This window comes from Bos javanicus, chromosome 6 (genome assembly GCF_032452875.1).
Source record: "Bos javanicus breed banteng chromosome 6, ARS-OSU_banteng_1.0, whole genome shotgun sequence".
In the NCBI taxonomy this organism is placed as follows: Eukaryota; Metazoa; Chordata; class Mammalia; order Artiodactyla; family Bovidae; genus Bos; species Bos javanicus.
In genome coordinates, this window is record NC_083873.1 from 25,002,712 (window position 1) to 25,027,196 (window position 24,485).

Here is a 24,485-nt window from a genome sequence, read left to right on the forward strand (position 1 = left end):
CTTCTTGTTTATAAAAAAAGAAAAAATGTTAAGAATTTCAAAACAGCAACAGCAGGGCCTGCAGCCAAATGCGGGGCTCTGCTGAGTTCAGAGCTTATGAAGCCACTCTGGTCCAGGCCTTAACCTGTGCCTGGCATCCAGTAGGCTTTCACTAAATATTTGTGACAAAAAGAGGGGACTGGACTTGCTAAATCAGCCAAGATTCCCGGAGCCCTTCTAGTTAGGTTGAGATGGGAAGGTCAATACCCCCAGGGAACAGTGGCGAAGACAAAGCACATGTGTGAAGCCCCACAGCAAGAGGGAGCACCTGGCTCATGGGGGAACTGGGGGTCATAAAATCAATTGAGTAAGTATTAATCTGGGCTTCCCAGGTGGCACCAATGGTAAAGAACCTGAGAACCTGCCTACCAATGCAAGAGACATAAGACCCAAGGGTTTGATCCTTGGGAAGGACCCTCCTCCAAGGGAAGACCCCCTGGAGGCAGGCATGGCAATCCATTCCATTATTCTTGCCTGGAGAATCCCATGGACAGAGGAGCCCGGCAGGGTCGCAAAGAGTCGGACAAACTTAGCACATCGCCCAGATTACCCCCACATTGTTAAGGAAGAAAAGAAAAAAGAAGAGGAAATACTTAGTGTATATCTGCCATTTTTTTCCATAAAATTTTCTCTGTTATATCCTGTCTATGTGTGCATGTCTGTATACTGCATCACAGTGCAAAATACTGAAAATTATTTACTGGGTTAAGGTCAAAAAGGCATCAAAGGCCCTAGGCTACAGCAGAGGAGAAGGAGTCTGGGGTGAGCAAGAAAGCGCAAGAGGGAGATGGGGACAGTGAATTTCAGATGAGCCTGGAAAAGTAGCAGGATTAAGTTCAAGCAGGGCCTTGCACACCTTATTAAAAATTTAGATGCCATTCGGATGGCATTAAGAAGTCACTAAAACTTTTAAAACGAGAGTGATGTCATCAGATTGCGCTCACAAATTAGCTGCCATTTGGAATGAATTCTGCATGCTGCAAACCTTGATTGCCTTCCAGTAGCCCTGAGAATAAAACACTAAATCTTCCCCTGGTTTACAGGGTCCTTCTAGATTTGAGACTGAGACCAGACCTCACTGGGACTGACTCCCGACTAACTCACTTAACCCCAAAATGCCAGTCCTCTCCTTTCTCCTGGGTACCATTTAGCCTCTCCCTGGCTGTGCTAGAAGCCTTCTTGTTCCTCTGCCCTCTGCTGGGCCTCTACTTGGTGAATTCCTCCTCATCTTTCTGGCCTCAGGTTAAAGACCCTCTGGGCATCTTGGGCTGCCTTTCTCTGAGCTCCCACTTTCCCTTCCCCTGGAATAAAATCCTGGAAGCCCTTATCGTGCTGAACATTTGAATTATTTCTCATTTAAAGACTCTGTTACCACTAGGCTATAACCTACAGAGGCAGAGACTGTCTGAGGGGCTTCACTGCAGCATCTAACTAGTGAGCAGCCTGAAGGGACATGGATGACATACAGTAAGCTCTGAGCAGACATAAACACGTGGAAGAAAACACAACTCCTGGAAGCATGGCTTACTATCAAAAACTGTTACAACAATGCATGAGATCAAAGAGAGGAGCGATGGAGAGGAATGGGCAGCTGCAAGAGCTCTTGGAGATGTACAGTTGTACAATGTACAATACATTCTCATGTTCAGTCATGTCCAACTCTGTGACCCCAGGGACTGTAGCCCACCAGGCTTCTCTGTCCATGGGATGTCCCAGGAAAGAATACTGGGGTGGGTTGTCATTTCCTACTCCAGGGGATCAAACCCGCATCTCTTGAGTCTGCTGCATTGACAGGTGGATTCTTTTTATCACTGTGCCACTTGGGAAGCCCCATGAACAGTTGACGGGATGCTGATTATATTATGTGCTGAGATAACTGCATTTTACCCAGCCACTGGGCACCCTCTCTGACATAGGCTTCTTCCTACAGAAAGTGAAACTCCATTTAGCTAATGCCAGGAGAACTGTGACCCTAAAGAATGTATGAACCGGGAGCTACTCAAGACTGCAGTGCCCACTCTACAACTCTGGTAAGCCTCCAGGCAAGAAGGAATGGAATCAAGAGCTAATTCCCCTACTTCAGAAAAGAGGAGCAGCTCAGACTTGGATGGGGCTGGGTGTCTTTTTTCTTGAGAGACTATTTCCTTTCTCAATATCTCCCTTGAAATGTAACATCTGTCCTTGAGAAGTTTCCTGCTGAACTTATTGGTTCATATAATTAGAGGAACCAGCATATCAGCGGTCTGCAACTAAGGGAATATTGAAAAAGGATTCCCTCCTGTCCTTAAGCTTAGATAGGTCTTCCTCCCCACAGTTCTGAAAAAGGAGCTCCAGTCTTTACCTGTGACTCCAGGAAAGACACTGTGAGCATCTTATTTGTAACTCCCAGAAATGTTTCTCAGATTGGCTTTGCTCCCACGTTTCCTAGCCTCCTCAACCTACACTTTCTTTCTTACCCAAATTCCTCCAAACTCTCTTTAAACTCTCAACTTACGACCTTTTTCAGTTTCTCAGCTCTTTGTTATACATACTTTGCTTCTCTCACTAAGAATCCGACCCCTCTCTTTTTAACTCAGGGGTCCTGTTGAATGTGCCTCAAGAATGCCAACTTGGCCTTCACTTGATGAAAACATTTCATTTACATATTAAGTCTATTTAATGGAGTGGAATCTGTACACCACACGAGAGCACCAGCTCAAGTTCTACAGCAGGTGCGGATTTCAAACTTGGACTCCACTCATCGCACCCAAGTCAGTGAGGCTTCCACCTGCCATGGGTTCTTTACCAATGATCTGCTCAGAAGCAGCCCCTCCTCTGGAGTGTGGGTGAGAGAGTAGAGGTAAGTGAGCACACACTTCTCCCTTTTGGGGATGAGACAGGAGGAAGGCAGAGAATACTCACGAGTGAATTGTACACAAGACTGAGTATAGACTCCTTACACTTATAGATTTTATGTGATACTAAAACCAAATTAAACTTATAAATTCTATTTTAAACACTAAAAAGATATATGTCCAAATTTATCACATTCACTTAATGTGACAATTAAAAGTGTTTTGTTGAATCTGCCATATCATACCTATCAGTACGTGATGGCTTTGAATTTGTGATATTTATAATTCTGTACTAGCTGAGGATTTAGTTTTGTCACCACTATTCAGTACTCAAACTACAGTTCTGCAGACCTAGTATTATTATTTGTAGAAGCACCACTTTGCGGTATGCAGGATCTTAGTATCCCTGACCAGGGATCAAACCCGTGCCCCCTGCATTGGATCACCAGGTAAGTCCTGCAAAACAGTTATTTCTGCAAGAATGCCAACTTAGCCTTCCCTTGACTTCATTTATATATTAAGTCTACTTCTGTTTTTTCTCACCACCTTGTGATGATACAAGTGAAACTTTTTGGAACCAACATAATTATGAACATAAACAAAAGGAGGCAAAGAAATTGAGTTAGACCTCAATTAGAAGATGATTTAGGGGATCTCAAATACTATTTTTTATACTAGCATCAAAATGAAAATATTTTTGTTTCTTATAGATAACAATGACTTTGCAAGGAAATACAGCTCTAAAATATTGCTGGGTGACTACCTTCCCTAATACTCACATAACCCTCTTTCAGTCTCCTCCATTATCACTTCCTCAGTGGTGAGAGTAACCAAGGCTTATCCAGTTGCAACAGCCAGCTTTTAGAGAGGTTTATCCTATAATATTCCTCCCAAAGTTCTAAAGTCCCAGGTGGTCTCTCCTTCCTCTCTCTGAACTCAGAGTATTTATTGACCATAACAATTGGCAATTCACCATTGAAACTTTTTCTGTTTATTTTATTATCTTGTTGTTGTTCAGTTGCTCAGTTGTGTAGGACTCCTTGCAACCCCATGGACCCAGGCCCACTGAGGCCAAGTTGCAGCACACCAGGATTCCCTGTCCTTCACCATCTCACAGAGCTTTGCTCACTCATGCGCATTGAGTCGGTGATGCCATCCAACCATCTCATCCTCTGTCCTCCCCTTCACCTCTTGCCTTCAATCTTTCCCAGCATAGGGGTCTTTTCTACTTCTTTTTATATTATCTACTTGCATAATTTAATAAGTTAATGCCTGGCTTATACTAGATTTGATCTCTGCTACCCCTTCCTGGAGCAGGAAATGACAACCCACTTCAGTATTCTTGCCTGGAGAATCCCATGGTCAGAGTCTGGTGGGCTACAGTCCGTAGGTCACAGAGTCTGAAAGGACTGAGCGACTGAGCGTGTACGCATGCATCCCTTACAAACAGCAGTAACCAACATCTTGTTCTCAAATTTATTTGCATCCTTACAGTATCTACAGCCATAAAACCCTTGCTGACTGATAGGAAAGTTTGTCCTTTTTGATCATTTTGTGCTCTTTATAAGGCACCCACACAGTCCTCCTCTGGTTCTTGTGTGATACTGTTCTTTAATTCCTCTTGACTCTGCCAATGAGAATTAATCACTTGCAACGTTTCAGCTTGGATCCTCTGAGAAGCAGATGCCAAATGAAACAAGAAAGGGTGCAAGGGATTTATTAGAGGAAATGTCTGCAACGAGAAAAAAGCAAGAGAAGGCAGAGAGCCTTCAGACCCTGCTATATGTCTGATATTTGCATAGAGAAAGAGGTATTGGGCGGGAAGAGCCTCAGACAGAAGCAAAGTCTCAGCTAGCCAATGCGGTGTCCTCACACTGAATCTGAGCTGACTCTGTGATCCGTGATTTGTGGACAGCAGCCCGGGGGAAGTGTGGCCTCACATCTTGCCACAGTGGATCCAAAGGTGTAACAGCCGGGCTATCAGTTCACTATGTTCCCAGTTGCAGATCTCTTAAAGGGACATTGGAGTGGTGCACCTCCACAGCCACCATATAGAGCTTAATGTAAATATAACAGTATGAATATAATTCAAAGTGTTTCTGCTTCCAAAAATGTTTGCATATAAACTCCTGCACACATACCTGCATTTTGAGCTTAATGCAAATTATAAAATAAACATTGTATTTCAGAAATCACTGAACATGTAAGAAATCTGGACAGAGGAAATTAGAGGCTTTGATCAATTTCTAAGACTCTCAAGTCTTCAGAGTTGGACACAACTGAAGCGACTTAGCAGCAGCAGCAGCAAAGTCTTCCAAGGAAGAATGAAAGCATTCTGCATATGCTTCCCTTCCCAATCTTGAAGCATCTCTGGACTATGCCCAAGGCATCTGCTCTTCTCAGACTCCTCTTTACACAATAGGATCAAGTAAACGTCTTACCTAAACAGTACCTCTTTTGCAGAGGATGGGGTTTGGGAATAGATTAGTCAACTTTTTTTTTTTTTCCTCACACAAATTAAATTTACAGAATAAGGTCCATGCTTTAACTCCAATTTGCTGCATTTATCAGGTACAAGTGAAATATGTTCCCAAATATGGTGACACTAAACAACTTCAGAAAACTCAGTCAAATCAACCCAGCTTCAAGTAAAAGCCGAATTTCTCTGGCACATTTATGTACGTATGTGGTATGTATGTATGTATTTGTGCTAGAAATTTAAATAATAAGAATTTTTGAATGAATGCTTGAAGGGAAATATATTAAAAACACACATTTTGTTTGTTTTCTTTAGTTTGTTTGTTTTCTGAGAATACCCCAAGGGGAGAATGGGACAGTGTGTTAACTATTTATGGCTGTGATAACAGAGTACCATAGACTGAATGGCTTAAACAGTAAGCATATATTTCTCACAGTTCTAGAGGCTGGAAGCCTGAGATCAGGATAGAGTTCTTGGTGGGGACCTTCTTCATGGCTTATAGACACAGCCACATTCTTGCTGTGTCTTCTTGTAGAAAAAGAGAGGGAACAAGCTCTCTGGTCTCTTTCCTTAAGCACACAAATTCCATAAGAGGGCCCCACATTCATCTATACCTAATTACGTCCCTTAGATCCCCGTCTCCAAACACTATCACAGTGGCAGTTAGAGTTTCAACATATATGTTAGGAGGGACACAACATTCTGTCCACAGCAGGCAGGAACAACACAAGAGGCAAGGAAAAGTCTTAATATTCTAGATCTCTTGGTGTGCGTGTGCGCTCAGTCACTGTCGTGTCCGACTCTTTTGCGACCCCATGGGCTGTGTAGCCTGCCAGGATCCTCTGTCCATGGGATTTCTCAGGCAAGAATACTGGAGGAGGCTGCCATTTCCTCTTCCAGGGCATCTTCTTGACCCAGGGATTGAACCTGAGACTCCTGTGTCTCCTGCATTGATGGGTGGATTCTTTACTACTGCCCCACCTGGGAAGCCCCCAGATCTCTTGGAGATGAAGGCAATCCTAGGCCAAACATGAAGCAAATGCTTTACTCTCAGCCCCCAAATTGTCACAGTTATTGAGGCTGCTCTATTTTCTATTTACCAACGGGAGCCAGGAATGTAAGTAAATGAGTGAGGACGGCCTAAAGAATTGTATCTGACTATAAGTTGGGAGGAGTAGAGACTGACAAATTAGAGACAAATCTGGCTGCCTTAAATAGGACAATAGTGATCTGAGCCCAACCTTGTAAGAATTTAGTTTTGCCACATCTTCTGTTGTTTAATGGTAATGGACTTTTTTTTTTTCTGTGAAGTCTCTTATTTATGATCAAATGTTGGTTCAAAACACATATATATATATATATATATGACACTCTTTAGACCAAACAAATGTGCCTACAACCAGTTTTATTTCACAGGCCACTAAATTTCAGCCTCTCTCTTAGTGTGATGCCTTCCCTAGAAACGCTTATACTAATGCTTGTATAATGCTTGTAAGCATTTAAAGGAAAAAATTCTGGCAAGTTAGACTTTTAGATTAAAAGAAAAGGAGGAGATTGAACACTGTACCTTCCCTGAGCCCCCTAAATCTCAGGTGTACACAACTACCCTTCTAACAAGGTCTAAGACTAATCTTGTTGGAAAACACAGTCTAATTAAATACTTTGATTTTCTATAAGAATCACATCCAGGGTACTCTTTCTACCCCCTTCTGATGCCTATGTCAGAAGCTTTCTCTATCTCCTTTATACTTTAATAAAACTTTATTACACACACACACACACAAAAAGAATCACATCCATCTTCCATAATAGGGTAATTTCATCACTCGTGAAAAAGCATACAGTCTTTATTTTGGTGAGTACTCTAATTTTATTTAAAAAACAAAACCCTTAGCTTAAAGGAGCTTTTTTCCAGCTGATGTATAATATAAATGACAAGCCTCCCAGGTTTGCCCTAGACCTCACATTTGCCTGGTCATGGTCTGTATGTGCTATCAGTCACCATCCCTAATTTAAAAGGTATCTAATATAAACAGAAAGGTAATTATCAGTTCAAGGCCTGATTCTATAGGTTAAATGCTTGAATGGCTCCCCAAAACACCGTTGGGAACCACAGGCCCAGAAGTGCTAGAGCATCTCATCTTTTTTGTTGAAAAGTTAAAATAGGGCATCTTATCACCATGGTTACAGAGTTCTGCGAGTAGTCTTGGTCTCTTACCAACCAAAAAGATCAGCTAAGTGACCAACAGGGAATCTGAACTGCAGCTGTGCTGACATGCTGATCACAGCAGAGAAACTCGGGCAACTTGTGGCATCTGGGAGCTGATATATGCCTTCAAATAATAGATCCACACAAGGAAAAAAAATTGGAATGTTTTCCAATATTCATAATTGTACAAATCAGTGTGAACTTGGGTTTATTTAAAAAAAAATAAGGGCTTGTATTAATATTTGCATTAATATCATTTCATATGTATAAGATCAACAAAACTAAATTGAACTGACAGAAGCAACATGCATTGTGTTCCCTAAAATATGTAAGTGTACATGAATATGTCCATGAATAACTAACTTGCATTGGGTATTTTCTATGTAATAGACATTGGAATGGATGTTGTGGGTGATACAAATAAAGTAGGCAACCTACTCTCCTTCAAATAGCCCAGAAGCTAATTAGAGATTTGTAAATGGAAACACGATTACCCAGCATAGTAAGTGCTATGTAAATGTTGTCTATGAATTGTTATGGGACCCAAGAGTAAAGAATAATTTTGGGGGAACTCCAATGAAGCTTCCTAGTGGAAAGGGCATTTGGACTGATTCTTTACAACAAGCAGGAAGATACAGCCTGTGCAGAGCCCAGCTGGGAAAGAGCGCCACCTGTAGTCATGAGGGTAAGAAAGTCTTTGTGGCTGGAGCTCTGGGAGTGGATGCAAGCTGCAGGGGCTGAAGCTGAGGCAGGGGAGGTTATTTGGAGCCAGAATAAGCAAAGGCTTTCATCCTGGATTTAATATTGTAGGCAGTAGGGAGCCAGTGGGACTTTAATCAGAAAGCAAGATGATCAGATTTGCTCTGAATGTACCCTCAACTGTCATATGGAGAAAGAACTAGCATAGTTAGAGGCCCACTATAAATGTATAATGAGCATACTATTCTGACGCACCAGGCTCTTTGCTGCTCAAAGAACTTTTATTCAATACGTATTCATAAGAAAAACTTCTGAAAATATACATATCAGCTTTAGAGTAAAATATATCCATATCTCCAAGGATTTTGTGGATAAAAAAAGCATCTCATGTAACTTTGTATAGTCTCTAATAAGAGAATTGTTTTAATGAATCTCTTTCTCAAAATTCTAAGACTGAAAGATTTGTTTGTTTGATTCTCATGCATTTTGCATTTCAGAACCTTGAAAATATGCCTCTGCATAAAACTAAAAGAGGCTAGAGGTTATTTTAAAGGGAAATTCCAAAAGGAAAAAAGCAAAAAACACAGCACTCCCTTGGAATAAATTAACTCTGATATCTATAATGTATTCTTAGGGAAAAAAATGCAAAAAAGAGAAATGCTACACAATGAAAAAGGAGAAATAAAGAGAAACAACAAAAAGAAATCCAAAGAGAGTTTGAAACTGTGTTTTGCAGCAATCCCTGGGTAACAGTAAATATTTTCTACCTTCCTCCTGCACCACCACTGATGAGTCATGAAACCTAGACAACACTGAATCACAATTACATTCACCACAAATCATCAATAGACATAACTCCAGCAGCTTCTGTCAGCCCTGGAAGCCTGAGTCAAAAAGAATCCTCAAGAGTTACAGGAACATGACTTCACTCATAGCCCCATAATATTTTCTTGCTGATTCCACAAGAGAAGATTACTGAGTCTAACTTGACAAAAAAGACAGATTATGTCAGTATCTCTAGTAATATGCTAATCACACACAGTATCTATAATCAATGATTATCTATAATCAATACATTAGCTATGGTAGTGATATAACGCTGCCATTTTCCCATTTTACAGATCAGATGACAGTCCTATAGAAGCTGAGCAATGTTTCTAAAATCACACAGTTGGTATGTGGCCCAGATAGGATTAAACCCATGACTTCTTGATTCCAAAGCTTGTGCTGTCAAACAAGTAACCAATATAAGAAGGAATGGCAAATGGCAGTTGGGTAACACAGTTACACAATTCCATAGTTTTGGGAAGAAGGAACCCCCTCTGTCCAGCCTGAAGGGTCAAGGAAGTCTTCCCAGCAAGGGTGGCACTTGATCTGAGTCCAATGTACTGGATGGATTAAAAGATGAAGAAAGCCCATTCCATTTAATAGCAAACGTGAAGAGATGTAAATCTTAAGTGATGTAAGATGTAAGTCTGTACATGATTAACCACTCAATATGTCTTATACACCTATCATGTGTAAGGTACCATGCTGAAGATACAGTGGTGAATAAAAAGGCAAAGAGAGGGAAACATTCTTTGAAAATTGTTTTAAGTATCGCTGCCTTACAAGGTTACTGGGTCAACCAATATAACTATAGCAAGAAGATGGTAGAGAAAAAAAGTAAGACAAGGCTGTCAAAATAATTTGGAGTGGATATTGTAGACTAATACGTTTGTAATTATGATGACAATTTTTATGTCATATCTCAGTATAAAATTATTTTGAAGTGGCTTACAAAGATATTGTGAACATAATAAAATGTAAAAATCTGAGGAAATTGTAGTGAAGAAAAATAAATATAAAAAGTAAGATGAAACTTGGGTAAGGTCAATCATAAGTTCAAATACCTGCTGGAAAGGGCTTAAATTTGGCTCTATACTTCCTACCCCCAATAATAACAACAACAAAAATCCTGTTATATGGTCCCATAAGACAAAATAAACTAGGAGTAACAATGATGATGACTAGTGTTTATCAGTTATCATGTACATCTATAATATGGGGCTTGATTAATTTATACGTATTTTCTTGTTTAGTGGTCACAATAACCCCATAGATGAGTACTATTATAGTCTCCATTTTACAGAGAAGAAAACTGGGGCTTAGGGAAGCTAAGCGAATTTCCCAAAATCAGCTCACCAGTAAAGGCTGGCAACCTCCAATCAAGAGAACTCCTTGCCTTCCTCAAGCCTAGGAATATAACCACTAAGGTATATCTGAAACAAATTGTTCATGTAAGTCCTAAAGAAAATAAACCAAGCAGTGAAGAACAGTCCATTTCAAACTTCAATGTGCATATAAAGTACCCAAGGATCTTTTGTGTGTGTGTGTGTGTAATAACATTTTATTAAAGTATAAAGGAGATAGAGAAAGCTTCTGACATAGGCATCAGAAGGGGGCAGAAAGAGTACCCGCTTGCTAGTGTTAACAAGTTAAATAATCCAAAGAATGTCTGGAGGTTGTAAAGACCTCATCAGACCTACTCCCATAATTTACATTTTAAGATAACAGCCAGAAGGTTTGATCCAGAGACTGTCCTTAGGCAGGATACATTATTGTTATATAATCCTAAGGAATGTAGAGAAAGAAAAAAAAAGTTTGTCCTTTCTTCCTCCTTGAGAATTCCAGACCCCTCTCTCCTTGGGGACCCCTAGACTCCTTATCAACCTGCCTAGGAAATGATTCTCTCATTCCCCCCTTTTCTTTTAGGAGAATTATGTGGCCTAGGGAAAAGGGGTGTCGTTCTCGTTCCATAACTGCTTCCGAGCTGAAAAAGGGGCATTGTCCCTAAATTGGTGAGGCAATATATTCTCCTAATCCTCATATTGAGGATATCTGGTCCAGGGGCCCCAAATAGTAGTTGGAGGAAGCTACAGCAGTAGCAGGAGTTTGAGCAACCATTTATAACTTAAAAGCTTTCATGCGGCTAGAAACAAATCCAGTTATACAATCACAGATGCAGGGAGCAAACAGCAAAAACAAAACAATCAGAATCAAAATTAAAAGTCACATTATGTCCATAGTTAAAGTGCAAAGTGTTGCACCAGTCCATTTTAGGGTTGGTAAATGTCATCGGATGAAGAAGAGGCATTGCATGCGATTGTTGTCGAAGGTATTCACAGACTTGGAGAAAGTCTTTTCCTTGAAGTGGGGATGTCCACCACCAGAAGCCTTCCACTGATGAAGAGGGGAGTGCTCCACAGACCCAGCAATTAGACCGATTTTGGAATGCAGCGTAGGAGTGAGCCCAGGACAGGAAGACATTGTCTTGAGGATCAAACGGCAGACTCAGGATGTTTGGAGTCAGCAGAAGTAGACTCACATATATTATCAGGCCCATGCGCTGCCCTTTGCTTAACTCCAGAACTCGGGTCAGAGCCACAAGCTCCACTAACTGAGCACTGGTTCCCTGGGGGAGAGATTTTTGCTTCCAAAACCTGTTCAGCAGTCACCACAGCATAACCTGCTTTACGCTTTCCATCCTGAACAAAAGAACTGCCATCTGTAAATACTTCCATGTCAGGATTGTCTAATGGGGTATCCTTTAGATCCTCCCGAGCTGCATAGTTTAAAGTTAGGAATTGAGAACAATCGTGATCAGGTGTTTCATTTTCCTTCTCAGGAAGAAAAGTGGCAGGATTTAAATTTCCACAAACTTTAAGCTTAGTTTCTGGTCCTTCTAACAACAATGACTGATACTTAAGAAGCCTACTGTCTGTCATCCAAATATTAACCTTAGAATTTAAGATTCCACTCATACCATGAGAAGTCAGTACAGTAAGTTTTCGTCCATTAATTATTTTTAAAGCTTCAGGTGCTAATAAAGCAGCTGCCCCAATTACTCTTAGGCAGTGGGGCCACCCGCGTGAAACTACATCTAATTCTCTGCTTAGATAAGCAATAGGTTGCTGGTGAGGCCCTCGGGGTTGTGTCAAAACTCCCAATGCCACACCTTTTCTTTCAGTGACAAACAAATTAAATTCTGATCCTGTGGGGAAGCTCAGAGCTGGAGCTTACAGGAGAGCAGTCTGAAGAACCTTAAAAGCCTTCTGAGTTTCTGGAGACCAAACCAATTTGTCGGTTTGGGCCTGCTGAGTTTTAGCTATAAGATTATATAAAGGCCGGGCAAGTTCCCCGTAACCCGGAATCCAAATGCGACAGTAACCTGTGATTCCCAAAAATCCTCTCAATTGTCTTAAAGTCATAGGTAGGGGATGATTTAGTATAGGTTTAATTCTCTCAGGGCCTATGGCCCTAGTCCCTTCTGATATGATTAGGCCCAGATAATCTAACTGCTTGTTGACAAAGCTGAGCCTTTTCTCTTGATGCCTTATAACCACAGCCTGCAAGAAAGTTTAAGAAATCTTCTGAGGCTCGTGAACAAGCTTCCTGTCTCAGCACAGAACAAAATATCATCTACATATTGTAACACCACCACTTCAGAGCTATTAAAGTTTTGTAGATCCCGTGACAAACTTTGTCCAAATAAATGAGGACTGTCAGGAAATCCCTGGGGCAAAACTGTCCAGGTTAACTGAGAAGCTGGCTGCGTAGGGTCTTCAAAGGCAAATAGAAATTGACTTTCTTTCCACCAAAGGCACTGAATAGAAGGCATCCTTTAAAGCAATTACTGAAAAATATTTGGCCCGTTCAGGAATTTCAGACAATAGAGTATAAGGATTAGGCACCATGGGGTGTAAAGGAACTACAGCCTCATTTATTATTCATAAATCTTGAACTAGTCTCCATTTACCATTTGATTTCTTTATACCCAAAATAGGAGTGTTGCAAGGACTGTTACAGGGAATTAATAGTCCTTGCTTCTTTAAATTTTCGATGATGGGTTTTAACCCTTCCTTAACTTCAGGTTTCAGTGGATACTGCTTCTTATGTGGAAATACGTGCGGGTCTTTGAGCTTAACAACTACAGGAATAGCATTTTGTGCTCGGCCCACAGATTTTCCATCAGCCCATACTCTAGGATTTACATTTTGTTCAACCAAAGGGAGAGAAAGGAAGGGCTCCATATTCATGAAAACAGAGGCATGGACCTTGCTCGGTATATCCCTTCCCAAAAGTGAGGGAGATTCTGGCACGATCAGAAACTCGTGTGAAAACAGCACAGAATCCCAGTTGCAAGATAAAGAATAACTGAAATAATACCTTTTGGCTCGTCCAGACAGTCCCATTACGAAAGCAGATCGGGAAGAAAGTGGGCCAGGGGCTTCAGTAAGCACAGAATAAGTTGCCCCAGTATCTAAAAGGAAATCGATGGATTGGCCCCCCACAATTATTAATACCCGGGGTTCCTCAGGTGTAATTAGGATGGGAGCTTGTGTGGGGATCCCCGGGCACTTTCAGTCCTGATTGTCTTGAGAGTCCGACCCCGGAGACCTATGCCTCTGGGGGCAGTCTCTCTTCCAGTGTGGTCCTTTGCAGACTGGACATGGAGCCGGGGGCGGCTTAGATACCTGAGGGCAATCCCGCTTGAGGTGCCCCTCCTTTCCACAGTAATAGCAAGCCCACCCCTTTTCACCTGGGTCCCTCTGGGCATTTTTCTCAGGCTGTTTAAGAACGTTTTTCATAGCCATGGCAAAGACTTCCGCCTTTTCCTTTGTCTTTTTTTGCCTTTCTTTCTTTTCCTCATATTCCCTACCATAATAGACTGTCTTAGCCAGTTGTAACAGAGTATCTAAAGACTGATTTGGTCCATATGCCCGTTTTAATAGCTTACGGCAGATATCTGGAGCCGACTGAGTGAGAAATCTATCCTTTAAGATCACTTTTCCCTCTTCACTTTCGGAATCAATCTCAGTGAATTTGCAAAGGCCTTCTCTCAGTCTATATAGGAATTTACCAGGAGCTTCCTTCTCCTCCTGTTCTATGTCTGCCAATTTGCCATAGTTTAAAGGCTTAGAACGCACCTGCCTACGTCCTTCAAGAATACATCTAACAAAATGACTCTGATCCCATCTTCCTTTAGCTGTGTTGTAGTCCCAGTCTGGTTCTATAGTTGGGACCGCCTGATTCCCAGTGGGGAGGGCCGCTATCTCGTTCTCCCTCTTCCCTACTGATTCATTACCAAGCCATTCATCTCCATAAGCAACCGCTTTTCCCAAAACTCGAGTCTTTGACTCGGGAGTCAGCATTTGTCCCAAGATATACATCACATCCTTCCAAATGAGGTCATAAAACAGTGTAACACCTTTAAAGGCTCTAATATATTTTTCTGGGTCCTCTAAATAGTCTCCCAGATCCTCCTTGATTCTTTGTATTTCTTGATAAGAGAAAGGCTTATTAACTCTCATAGACTGATTATTTCTCCCTGTGGGTGTTTCATAAAGAGGCAACAACTTGTGTGGCTGTTCCTCAATCTCTCTGGCTGCTCTGTGCATATGATCCCAGGGATAGATTGGGAAACACATATGCTACTTCTACCCATTTCCCTTGTTCCTTACAGAACCGGTCTAATTGTAGAACAGTACTATACTTAAGAGACCCTCCAACTGGCCACCGTTCGCCGTCCTCCAGTGGATACCGTGGCCATGCAGTATCACATAGGAAGACCAGGTGTGTCTTATTTAAGCCCTGGGGATCAAATCTATCCCAGTTTTTTAGGATACAGTTCAAAGGAGTGAGGCTGGAATTGTTAGCTCCCATCTGTAAGAGAGAAAAAAAGCGACCAGCGCCATTTTTCTACCGGAGGCGTCCCTCCCTGTTCTAGACGGGGGTGTAGACAGACGTCACACCAAAAGCTTTTCCTTCCTGGTCGGACTTACCAGGGAGACTAAGTCCCTTACTGACGCAAGCACCGTACTCGTCCCTCCCGGTTCTACCACCGAGATGGGGTGGGGATGTACCAGGGGTAGACTTGATAGCATCCCTACTTGACGTCCAGCTCTTCACCTTTAACCTTGCTTGCCTCTGATGTCACCCGGGGTGAATCAGAGTAACCTTCTGGAATGCCTCCCAAGCTAAGACTGCTGGGGGAAACATTCGTCATCACCTGAGTGCATGTGCACACCCCTGAGTATTTCCTGACCACAATAAGACCGACACGAACATAAAACTGAGATGTTCTTTCCAAGCATCACCACACCAGTATAACAGCCTCCTCTGATCCACTAAGAGCCGGTGTTACCAAAGAAAAAAAACCCATTGCAGTTCCAATCTGAGTAACCTTTAACCTCAGAGATGTTCTGGGAGCTAGAGCTCCATCTAGCTTCTGAACTTTCGATTCCTAGCGAGGCTAGACGCTTTCTTGAATACCAATCCAAGTTTGGGACCTAAGCCACAGTACACAATAACAGTATAGATCACAAGTCCCTTGAAAGTCTATGATCCAATAGATTGGGTTAGTACTTCTAATTCCCAAGGAGTTATGAAATGGTCAAAGAAACCGAAAAGTTTGACCGAGAAAGGAGAGTTCGGTCCACACGCTTTGCTCATTTCTGGTTGGTTCCCGAAGGAGACATTGGGTGCCTCTTGGCATTGGCAGGTCGGTATAACCCCCGACAGATTTCTGCCATTAGCCGTATGAGATCACCGTGGAACCGCAGAGCAGGGCTCCTTACTTGCTTCATGCAGGGCCTGTCATTCATTCACACAAGCACACGGTAGAGTTAGTAAAGCACAGCAGAAAACGTGTTCGCTAAGAGAACAAAGAACTAAAGCTCCAAGCATCCTTACCTTGTCCTGAAGGATCCCGGATGAGCCCCCAAGATGAAAGGTTGTTGTTGAATCACGCGAAGACACCGGGATTTTTGGCCCCCAGAGGAGAAGAATTCAATCCGGGGCCAGAGACGAGGCTTGGTCACTCAGAGCTTTTGTGTAATAAAGTTTTATTAGACGAGGCTTGCTCACTCAGAGCTTTTGTGTAATAAAGTTTTATTAAAGTATAAAGGAGATAGAGAAAGCTTCTGACATAAGCATCAGAAGGGGGCAGAAAGAGTACCCCGCACCCAAGGATCTTAAAATACAGATTCAGATTCAGTAGATCTGGGGTGGGGCTTAAAATTCTGCATTTCTCCCCAGCTCCCAGGAGATATTAATGCTGCTGGCTCAGACTGCAGTGTGGCTGGCAAAGCTAGGGAACAATATCCCAACAGAGTCAGGATCCTTCTAAGGAAGGAGATGGCCTAAAGCAAAGTATTTCAGTAAAAGTTTCTTTCTTTTTTTAGTAATTTTTAAAATTTTGCTTTTGAAATTTATTAGAGATGATTTTTTTTTTAATTCATCTTCTGGTTGTGTGGCCTGTGGGATCTTAGGAATCAAACCTATGCCCCCTGCATTGGCAGTGTAGAGTCTTAACCACTGGACCGCCAGAGAAGTCCCAAAGCCTCTGCTTTTAAAAGCTAATCTATACAAGGTATGTAATACTGGAGTGATTTATCCTAACCCAAGAATTTAAAGTATATAGAGAAAAAATAGGTATTCTATTGATAATACACATACCTTATGCTCATAGTAATCTACCTTTCAGTTCAGTTCAGTTCAGTCGCTCAGTCGTGTCCGACTCCTTGTGACCCCATGAATCGCAGCACGCCAGGCCTCCCTGTCCATCACCAACTCCCGGAGTTTACTCAAACTCATGTCCATCGAGTAGTTGCAACAAAATTATAACTGACCATTTCAACTAGAGACAGGTACTGATGACAAGATGTCAATGGAGCGAGGGGGTGGGAGTGGGGGCGGTGGCAATCGCTAATTACACACATGACTCTGAGTGAGTGCAAGGAAGTACAAAAGGCCAAAGCAGAGGGAGATTAAGAGGGGGGAGGAAAATGGCCTCCTACTTTAATGCCTAGAAGACAGATTTTTCTAAAATAATGGCTACATAACAGCATGTGAAATAAAGAACTTCTCTTTTCAATTAACAAAGGATGGGAAAGAGCTTCTGAGACTGCTGTTTCAGAGCCCACAATTTTTTAACAAAAGTGCATATTTTCAATCACTGTTTTGCTTTTGACTTAGAATCGGTTGCCAAGGAAACATCTATATCAAAGTACATTCAAGGTAAATCTTTCTTCCTCTGGCTTTTGAAGTGAGTCGTTTAGCAAGGTAGCAAGGAATTACAGATTAGTTAATCCAACCAATAGTTGGGTTTAATGCCAATCTCTGTGTCCTTGATAAGTCAGATGGACCTCCTTCAGCCTCAGTTTTTTCTCCCAGAAAGTAATTCTCTCCAGTTTAATTCTGGGGCATGGTAGAGTTTGTTATCTCATTATGTATGGTCAGGAATCTGTAGCGTCAAAGTCTCCTGCTTGATTATGCAGGGAAAGAAGGGGACTAAGAACCCCCATTTTCTCCCTCAGAAATGCAAAGCCAATACTTGGCTTGCTAAAAGGAAATGAACCAATGGGAAGAGTGGAATGAAATTTTAAAAAAAATCTCAGCCCAGGAGAAGGGTAGTCAGGGAGTTTGGGATGGACATGTACACACTGCTGTATTTATAATGGATAACCAACAAGGGTCTACTGTATAGCACAGGGGACTCTGCTCAATGTTATGTGGCAGCCAGGGGGGGGGGGGAGGGGAGTTTGGAGGAGAATGGATACATGTATATATGTGGCTGAGTCCCTTCGCTGTTCACCTGAAACTATCACAACTTTGCTAGTTGGTTATACTCTCAGTTCTGTGCAGTTGCTCAGTCGTGTCTGACTCTTTGCGACCCCATGGACCGCAGCACACCAGGCCTCCCTGTCCATCACCAACTCCTGGAGTTTACCCAAACTCATGTCCATGGAGTCGGTGATGCCATCTAGCCATCTCATCCTCTGTCGTGCCCTTCTCCTCCTGCCCTCAATCTTTCCCAACATCAGGGTCTTTTCAAATGAGTCAGCTCTTCGCATCAGGTGGCCAAAATACTGGAGTTTCAGCTTTAACATCAGTCCTTCCAATGAACACCTAGGACCGATTTCCCTTAGGATGGACTGGTTGGATCTCCTTGCAGTCCAAGGGACTCTCATATAAAATAAAAAGCTTTTTTTAAAATTCCATCACTATAAATACAGTCATCCCTCCAGTATCCACTGGGGTTGGTTCCAGGACTCCCATCCCCACAGACACTGTGGTCCACAGATGCTCATCCCTTCTATCAGTTCAGTTCAGTCACTCAGTCGTGTCCGACTCTTTGCGAACCCATGGACTGCAGCACGCCAGGCTTCCCTGCCAATCAGGTTTCCTTGTCAAGGGAGAATCCCTGGATACAGAAGCCATGACAGAGTGCTGACTTATATTTAGGTTTCTCAGTTTTACACTACTTTAGAACTCACAGACAAGGAAAGTAACAAGCAGAGGTATGTTAATCAAGGTCCTTTTGGGCCATTTGGCAGACGATCACAAAGGGGGTCAGATCCAAGTAGTGTGCTTCAGAAGCCTGTACAATTTGAGGGCTCCCTTTAGAAAAAGAATCGCAAACTTGTGAATCCAAAATTGAATACAGATGTATCAGGGAATTAAAAAAAAGGAAGAAAGAAATCACAACAAATAAACTAAAAACTGACACATACTGTGAGCATCCAGAAAGAAATAACAATGGTGTTAACTTCCTGACATACTCCTATTAGCCTTTTTTCCTGTGTTTTAGACTTCATGCTTTTTGAACACTTTTTCATAGGACAATTATTTTAAAATTTCTATAGAGAGAATAGAAGGACTTTGGTATCTCTGTAAACAGGGTTTGCAAATTTTATTTTATTGATAATTTAGGAAAACTTTCAGTTTCACAGCTTATTATTGGTAAGTTCATGTGACTTTTGGGGATTATGATTAATATTGGAAAGGCTTTTACCAAATTTATATGACATGAGCCCTAAGGGTTTAAAAGAATTTTATACTTGTTGCATCTAGTTTATATGGCTGCATATCAAGCTATGTCCTCCTCCACCACCCACGTATTTCTGAGACTGGCTCCTGCACAAATATTCAACAGCTTGACCACACCTCTGGTTTTGCACCTGCACAAATTACAGTGAGCCGTTGGAAGTTTTCCAGAAGCCATTGCAACACCAAGACAGCTAGCAGTAACTCAACTATACGTGGAAGTATGAGATATATCCCCCAATCCCAAACTAAGTAAGCAAGGAATTGCTAGTCACTCAGTTGTGTCCGACTCTTTGTGACCCTGTTGATTGTAGCCCACCAGGCTTCTCTGTCCATGGAATTCCCCAGGCAAGAATACTGGAGTGGGTAGCCACTGCTTCTCCAGGGGATCTTCCTGACCCAAGATCAAACCGGAGTCACCTGCATTGCAGACAGATTCTTTACCGTCTGAGCCAACAGGGAAGCACTAACCCAAACTAAACATATTCTCAACTCAACTTCCCACAACTGAAATCCAGAAATGCCTGCAGTCCTTCAATGCTGGGTTATGCCAGGGCAAATGTGATAGAGAAGAAGTCAAAATGAGAAGCGAAAGTGATCCGAGTCAACTCGGGTTAAAATATCTTATTCTGAGTACATTTGCGAGGGGTTCCAGCAAGTGAGGACCTGAGGCTTAGTTTCATTTGCTTCACTCTGACAGAAAACAACGACTCTCTCATTTTCTCATACCAGACAACGTTTATACCCATCTTCAATACAGTTGCTTACTTTATGCAAAGCATTGTGCTTTTTAAACATTAGCTCATTTAATCCTTACAGTGACTCTATGGGGTAGTTGATATTGCACAGCTGAGGCAACTTAGAAAGGTAAATCCACATGTTCAAGACTGCAAAACTCATGCAATTGTTTCCAAAGCTGGTGCACACTCGTTTGGTCTCCTGCCTCCTTGACAGAACAGCATGAATTTAGAGTGAAAAAAGAACAAGAGGAGGACTTCACATGTTTACTTTGGCACAAAAAGAACATGTGTAAATTTCTAAGTCATATTAAGAATTTAAAATGCATCAATAGTTTTTGCAGTAAGTTGGATCCTAGGTGAAAAAGTTTATTCAGATATTAGTACTGCCTTTGGGTTACCTGGGTGAGCAACTCACCAACAGTTTAATTCAGTTTTTAAGATATGCCAAATACTAATTTTTAATAAACTTTAAAATACATTGTTTCCATTTCTAAATCCAGATTCAATGGACACAAACAAGTTCTCTCTCTGTTCCTCTTCCCCTCTTCCTCTTTATTTCTTGCATTTCTCACTTGACTCTTTCTCCAACTCCAGGAAGGAAAGGTAGAAGTATTGCTTTGGCTTCAGGGGATTCCTGATCCTTCTCACTCTCCAGTTTTGCATGAGGGATTTAGCTTCAACCCTAGAGGACTGGCAGGTCATGCTCTATTTAACACTCTGGCATAAAGGTTAAAAGTGAAGAGGTTTTAAAGTGAGTACATACATAGTCTTTCTAATTGTAGTTATGCCTTTTCAATTAGTTTATTACTTTATTTCAGCAACAATGAACTATTAAAAGACATTATCTTCAACCTAGATAGCATATTGAAAAGCAGAGACATTACTTGGCCAACAAAGGTCCATCTAGTCAAGGCTATGGTTTTTCCAGTGGTCGTGTATGGATGTGAGAGTTGGACTGTGAAGAAAGCTGAGCGCCAAAGAATTGATGCTTTTGAACTGTGGTGTTGGAGAAGACTCTTGAGAGTCCCTAGGAGATCCAACCAGTGCATTCTGAAGGAGATCAGCCCTGGGATTTCTTTGGAAGGAATGATGCTAAAGCTGAAACTCCAGTACTTCAGCCACCTCATGCAAAGAGTTGACTCATTGGAAAAGACTCTGATGCTGGGAGAGATTGGGGGCAGGAGGAAAATGGGACGACAGAGGATGAGATGGCTGGATGGCATCACCGACTCAATGGACGTGAGTTTGAGTGAACTCCGGGAGTTGGTGATGGACAGGGAGGCCTGGCGTGCTGCAATTCATGGGGTGGCAAAGAGTCGGACACGACTGAGCGACTGAACTGAACTGAACTGAATGCAAACAAAATCAGTATTAGCTTGAGATGCTTATAGAAGTCACCTGAAAGAATTTCTTAAAAATAAATTTAACACCAGTTAGTGATTATTTCTACGGTATATCCTCACAATGGCCAGTTTTGGTTGTCACTACGAAGTGAAGTGAAGTGAAGTCGCTCAGTTGTGTCAGACTCTTTGTGACTCCACGGACTATACCCTACCAGGCTCCTCTGTCCATGGGATTTTCCAGGCAATAGTACTGGAGTGGATTGCCATTTCCTTCTCCAGGAGATCTTCCCAACCCAGAGATCGAACCCAGGTGTCCCGCATTGTAAGCAGACGCTTTACCGTCTGAGCCACCAGGGTCACTATAAGAAATACTTATATGTCTTTGAAATACGACTTTAAAATGAAATACACTGAAGTGAGTATCAGGGCTTCCCAGGTGGCTCAGTGGTAAAGAATCTGCCTACCAGTGCAGGAGACACAGGAGATGAGACTTGGATCCCTGGGTTGGGAAGATCCCATGGAAAAGGAAATGGCAACCCATCCCAGTATTTTTGCCTGAAAAATCCCATGGACAGAGGAGCCTGGAGGGCTACAGTCCATGGAGTAACAAAGAGTTGGACACAACTTATCAACTTAGTACGCAGAAAGTGGGTATCATCGTGAAGGTAAAAAAAATGCACATTTACAAGATGGTTGAAATTATTGTCCTAGTATTATGCAAATGGAATTCGTGGCTCAGGATAAATTTTTCAGAGTTATTAATATACCTTAAACAACATAGACTGAAGTGAAGACTGTGTCCTCTGGAAAAATGTAAAGAAAACCTGAAGTGTTTCTAGGAATGACAGAAATACTTAACAGAGGTTCAAGTGAAGACCTTAGTTTATGAATTTTGGATTTTCTACATTGAAGAGTTTTAAAGTGCTTGTAAAATAATGAAAAGCAGGAAAAAAGAAAATATTTGACCATTTTTATCTTCATCCTTTAAATGTTTATATGCTCAAGTCTGGACAAAGAGACTGCCTGAGATTCAGTCATCCTGAACATGCACCTAGTATAAACTCGACACTTGAACTTAAAGGCAAAACAAGTATCTTATACACAGCTTAATTATGTTATTGAATTCTATTGTAACACTTTTGTCATTCTTACATCATGTTTCTGAATTTAAATTCCCAGGAGAGAATCATGCTATAATCGAAATGTAATAAATGCAGCTAGCTATATTGAAGATTAAAAATAGTACTTTAAAAGAATATGAATATGTGGCTTGTGCTCAAATAATACAGTTAGAAAACATGACTGAGTCATTGGCTAAGGTAAGTTCTCATTGTGTACTAGTAATAGAGTCATGTACCTGCTCTTGGAGCATCTTTGAATTTCTTAGGAATGAGATGTTAATAATTTAAGGGGGAAAAAAAATAATTTAAGGGAGAAGTGTTAGTCAAACTAGTTAAGAAATTTAAACCTATTTTACCAGTCATGCTATGACTCTGCACATATTACTTCTCTACACCTGTTTCTACATCTATAAAATGGGAATGATAATACTACCCACCTCATAAGGCTTTGATCCAAGTTAATACTAACATACTTGAAAGCAGTTAGGAAAAACCATACACATGTCAGGAGCTCAATAACTCTGAATTCTTCTACTTTAGCCTTTTCCCTCCTAGTGACAATATTCATGGCCTTCTTATTTTTCCCCATAAAGGCCTTTTTGTAATACAAAAAGCGAATACAATAAAATACCATAGAAACCTAATGGAGCAGAAAATTGAAATGTAGAGATGAAAACGAGTTTATTTTAAGCAGAACACCACATGTCATAGATTAGGCTAATGAAGAGTTTATCTCCTTCACCGTGGATGTGTGGGCGCCAACTCACCCATCTAAGAAGCCAAGTCTCTAGTGTGACAGGTTTCTTCCTTCCCTCCCACCACTGTGTACAGTGCTCACTGACTTGAAACTTAACTGAGGTGAGCAGTCATGCAAGCAAAAGAAAATACCTCTCCATCCAGAAGAGGTCAAACTCCGACCCCAGGAAAACATATAGGCAACACCTTGCCTTAAAGCAACAATACCCAGCCTTGAGATCTAATGCCTGGTGATCTAGGTGGAGCTGATGCAATAATGAAAGAAATAAAGCACATAATCAATGTAATGCGGTTGAAGCTTCCCGAAACCATCCCCCGCCCATCCCCTGGTCCGCGGAAAAAATTGTCTTCCATGAAACCAATTTCTGGTGCCAAAAAGGTTGGGTACTACTGCTTTAAAGGACTTGGAACAGCAAATTGAAGATGCAGCAGCATATAAAACTGTAAGTAAAATCCACTTCCACTGACAGTTCCACAAAACACTGCAAGGCCACGGTTGACAAGAGACACACAGACCCTGCTTCAGAAAAAGCATGCGTGACATGTGTTAATGTTTATAAAAAACTCCCCACTCTTTTAGTTGGCAAGGGCTTGCTTTTAGTCCAAATAATATTCTCCAGAAGTTCCTGGGCCTCTTGGATCCCCTGTCTTGCAGCAACATGAAGGAGCATCTCTATGTCCCTAGGAGAGAGAGTTACTTAGTAGAATCACAAAGAAAAAGTGAATTCAAAGAACCTGCATGTCCAAGTGTTTAGGCTAAGGGCCATGTTAACACCTGTTTAGACTCATTCTAAGGTACTGAGTGAAACACTTGCCATTTCATCTGGGTTTCATCATGAGTGTCTTCATAATAAAATAAAAAACTACCCAAAGAAACAGTCTTACAACATCAGAGTCCAGCTGGATACTTTTGCCCCATTTAGAAAAATTTTTCCAGCCAAGACTCTTAGGTAATGTCTGAGACACCCCTTTCTTACAAGCAAATTCTATATTTTGGTTTGAGAGTGGTAACTGGAGAGGGGCTCCATTCAACCTGCTCATCAGTCAGTTGTAAAACTGCCCACCAGCAGTTGTGAAAGAGAACACTGACTGCACCGTATGATTTGGCTGCCTCCCATTGGTCATTTCAAAATTTCATTACCAAGTAATGCGTGAAACCAATATACCTGCGTGTTACACCAAGTCCCTAGACCCACACCATCCTTCAGGCTCTCACTGAGACTCCTTCTTTCTGAACCTCATCTACTCATCAACTTGAGCTGGATTGGAGTCTACGATTGGGGGGTGGGAATTACACATAGAACGTGGTAATGGAATACATGTCAGTTGCATTTCTTAAAACAAGCTGAAAATTGAAGTTTATTTGGGGAAGGCCTATGAAAGAAGATGTTTCTGA

At 41.6% G+C, this 24,485-nt stretch overlaps 1 protein-coding gene and 1 long non-coding RNA gene across 4 annotated transcripts in view; one reads left to right on the top strand and one right to left on the bottom strand.

The window, feature by feature from the left end:
• The window catches only part of LOC133249329 (uncharacterized), a 34,624-nt gene that overhangs the window by 2,941 nt on the left and 7,198 nt on the right, over positions 1–24,485 (top strand). Inside the window, exons 2-4 of one of the 2 annotated variants that reach the window (XR_009736911.1) lie at positions 1,970–2,069; positions 2,616–2,878; positions 10,392–10,570. This is a non-coding gene — a long non-coding RNA (uncharacterized LOC133249329). Of the gene's footprint in view, positions 1–1,969; positions 2,070–2,615; positions 2,879–10,391; positions 10,571–24,485 lie in introns of those variants that run through there. The other variant, XR_009736912.1, reaches the window with a different exon arrangement.
• LOC133249326 (secretory immunoglobulin A-binding protein EsiB-like) overlaps positions 22,996–24,485 on the bottom strand; it is a 63,783-nt gene continuing 62,293 nt past the window's right edge. For both annotated transcript variants that reach the window (XM_061419572.1, XM_061419571.1), the window contains exon 5: positions 22,996–23,770. In XM_061419572.1, coding sequence (XP_061275556.1) covers positions 23,644–23,770 — 127 coding nt within the window. In that variant the 3' untranslated portion in view covers positions 22,996–23,643. The remainder of the gene's footprint in view (positions 23,771–24,485) is intronic.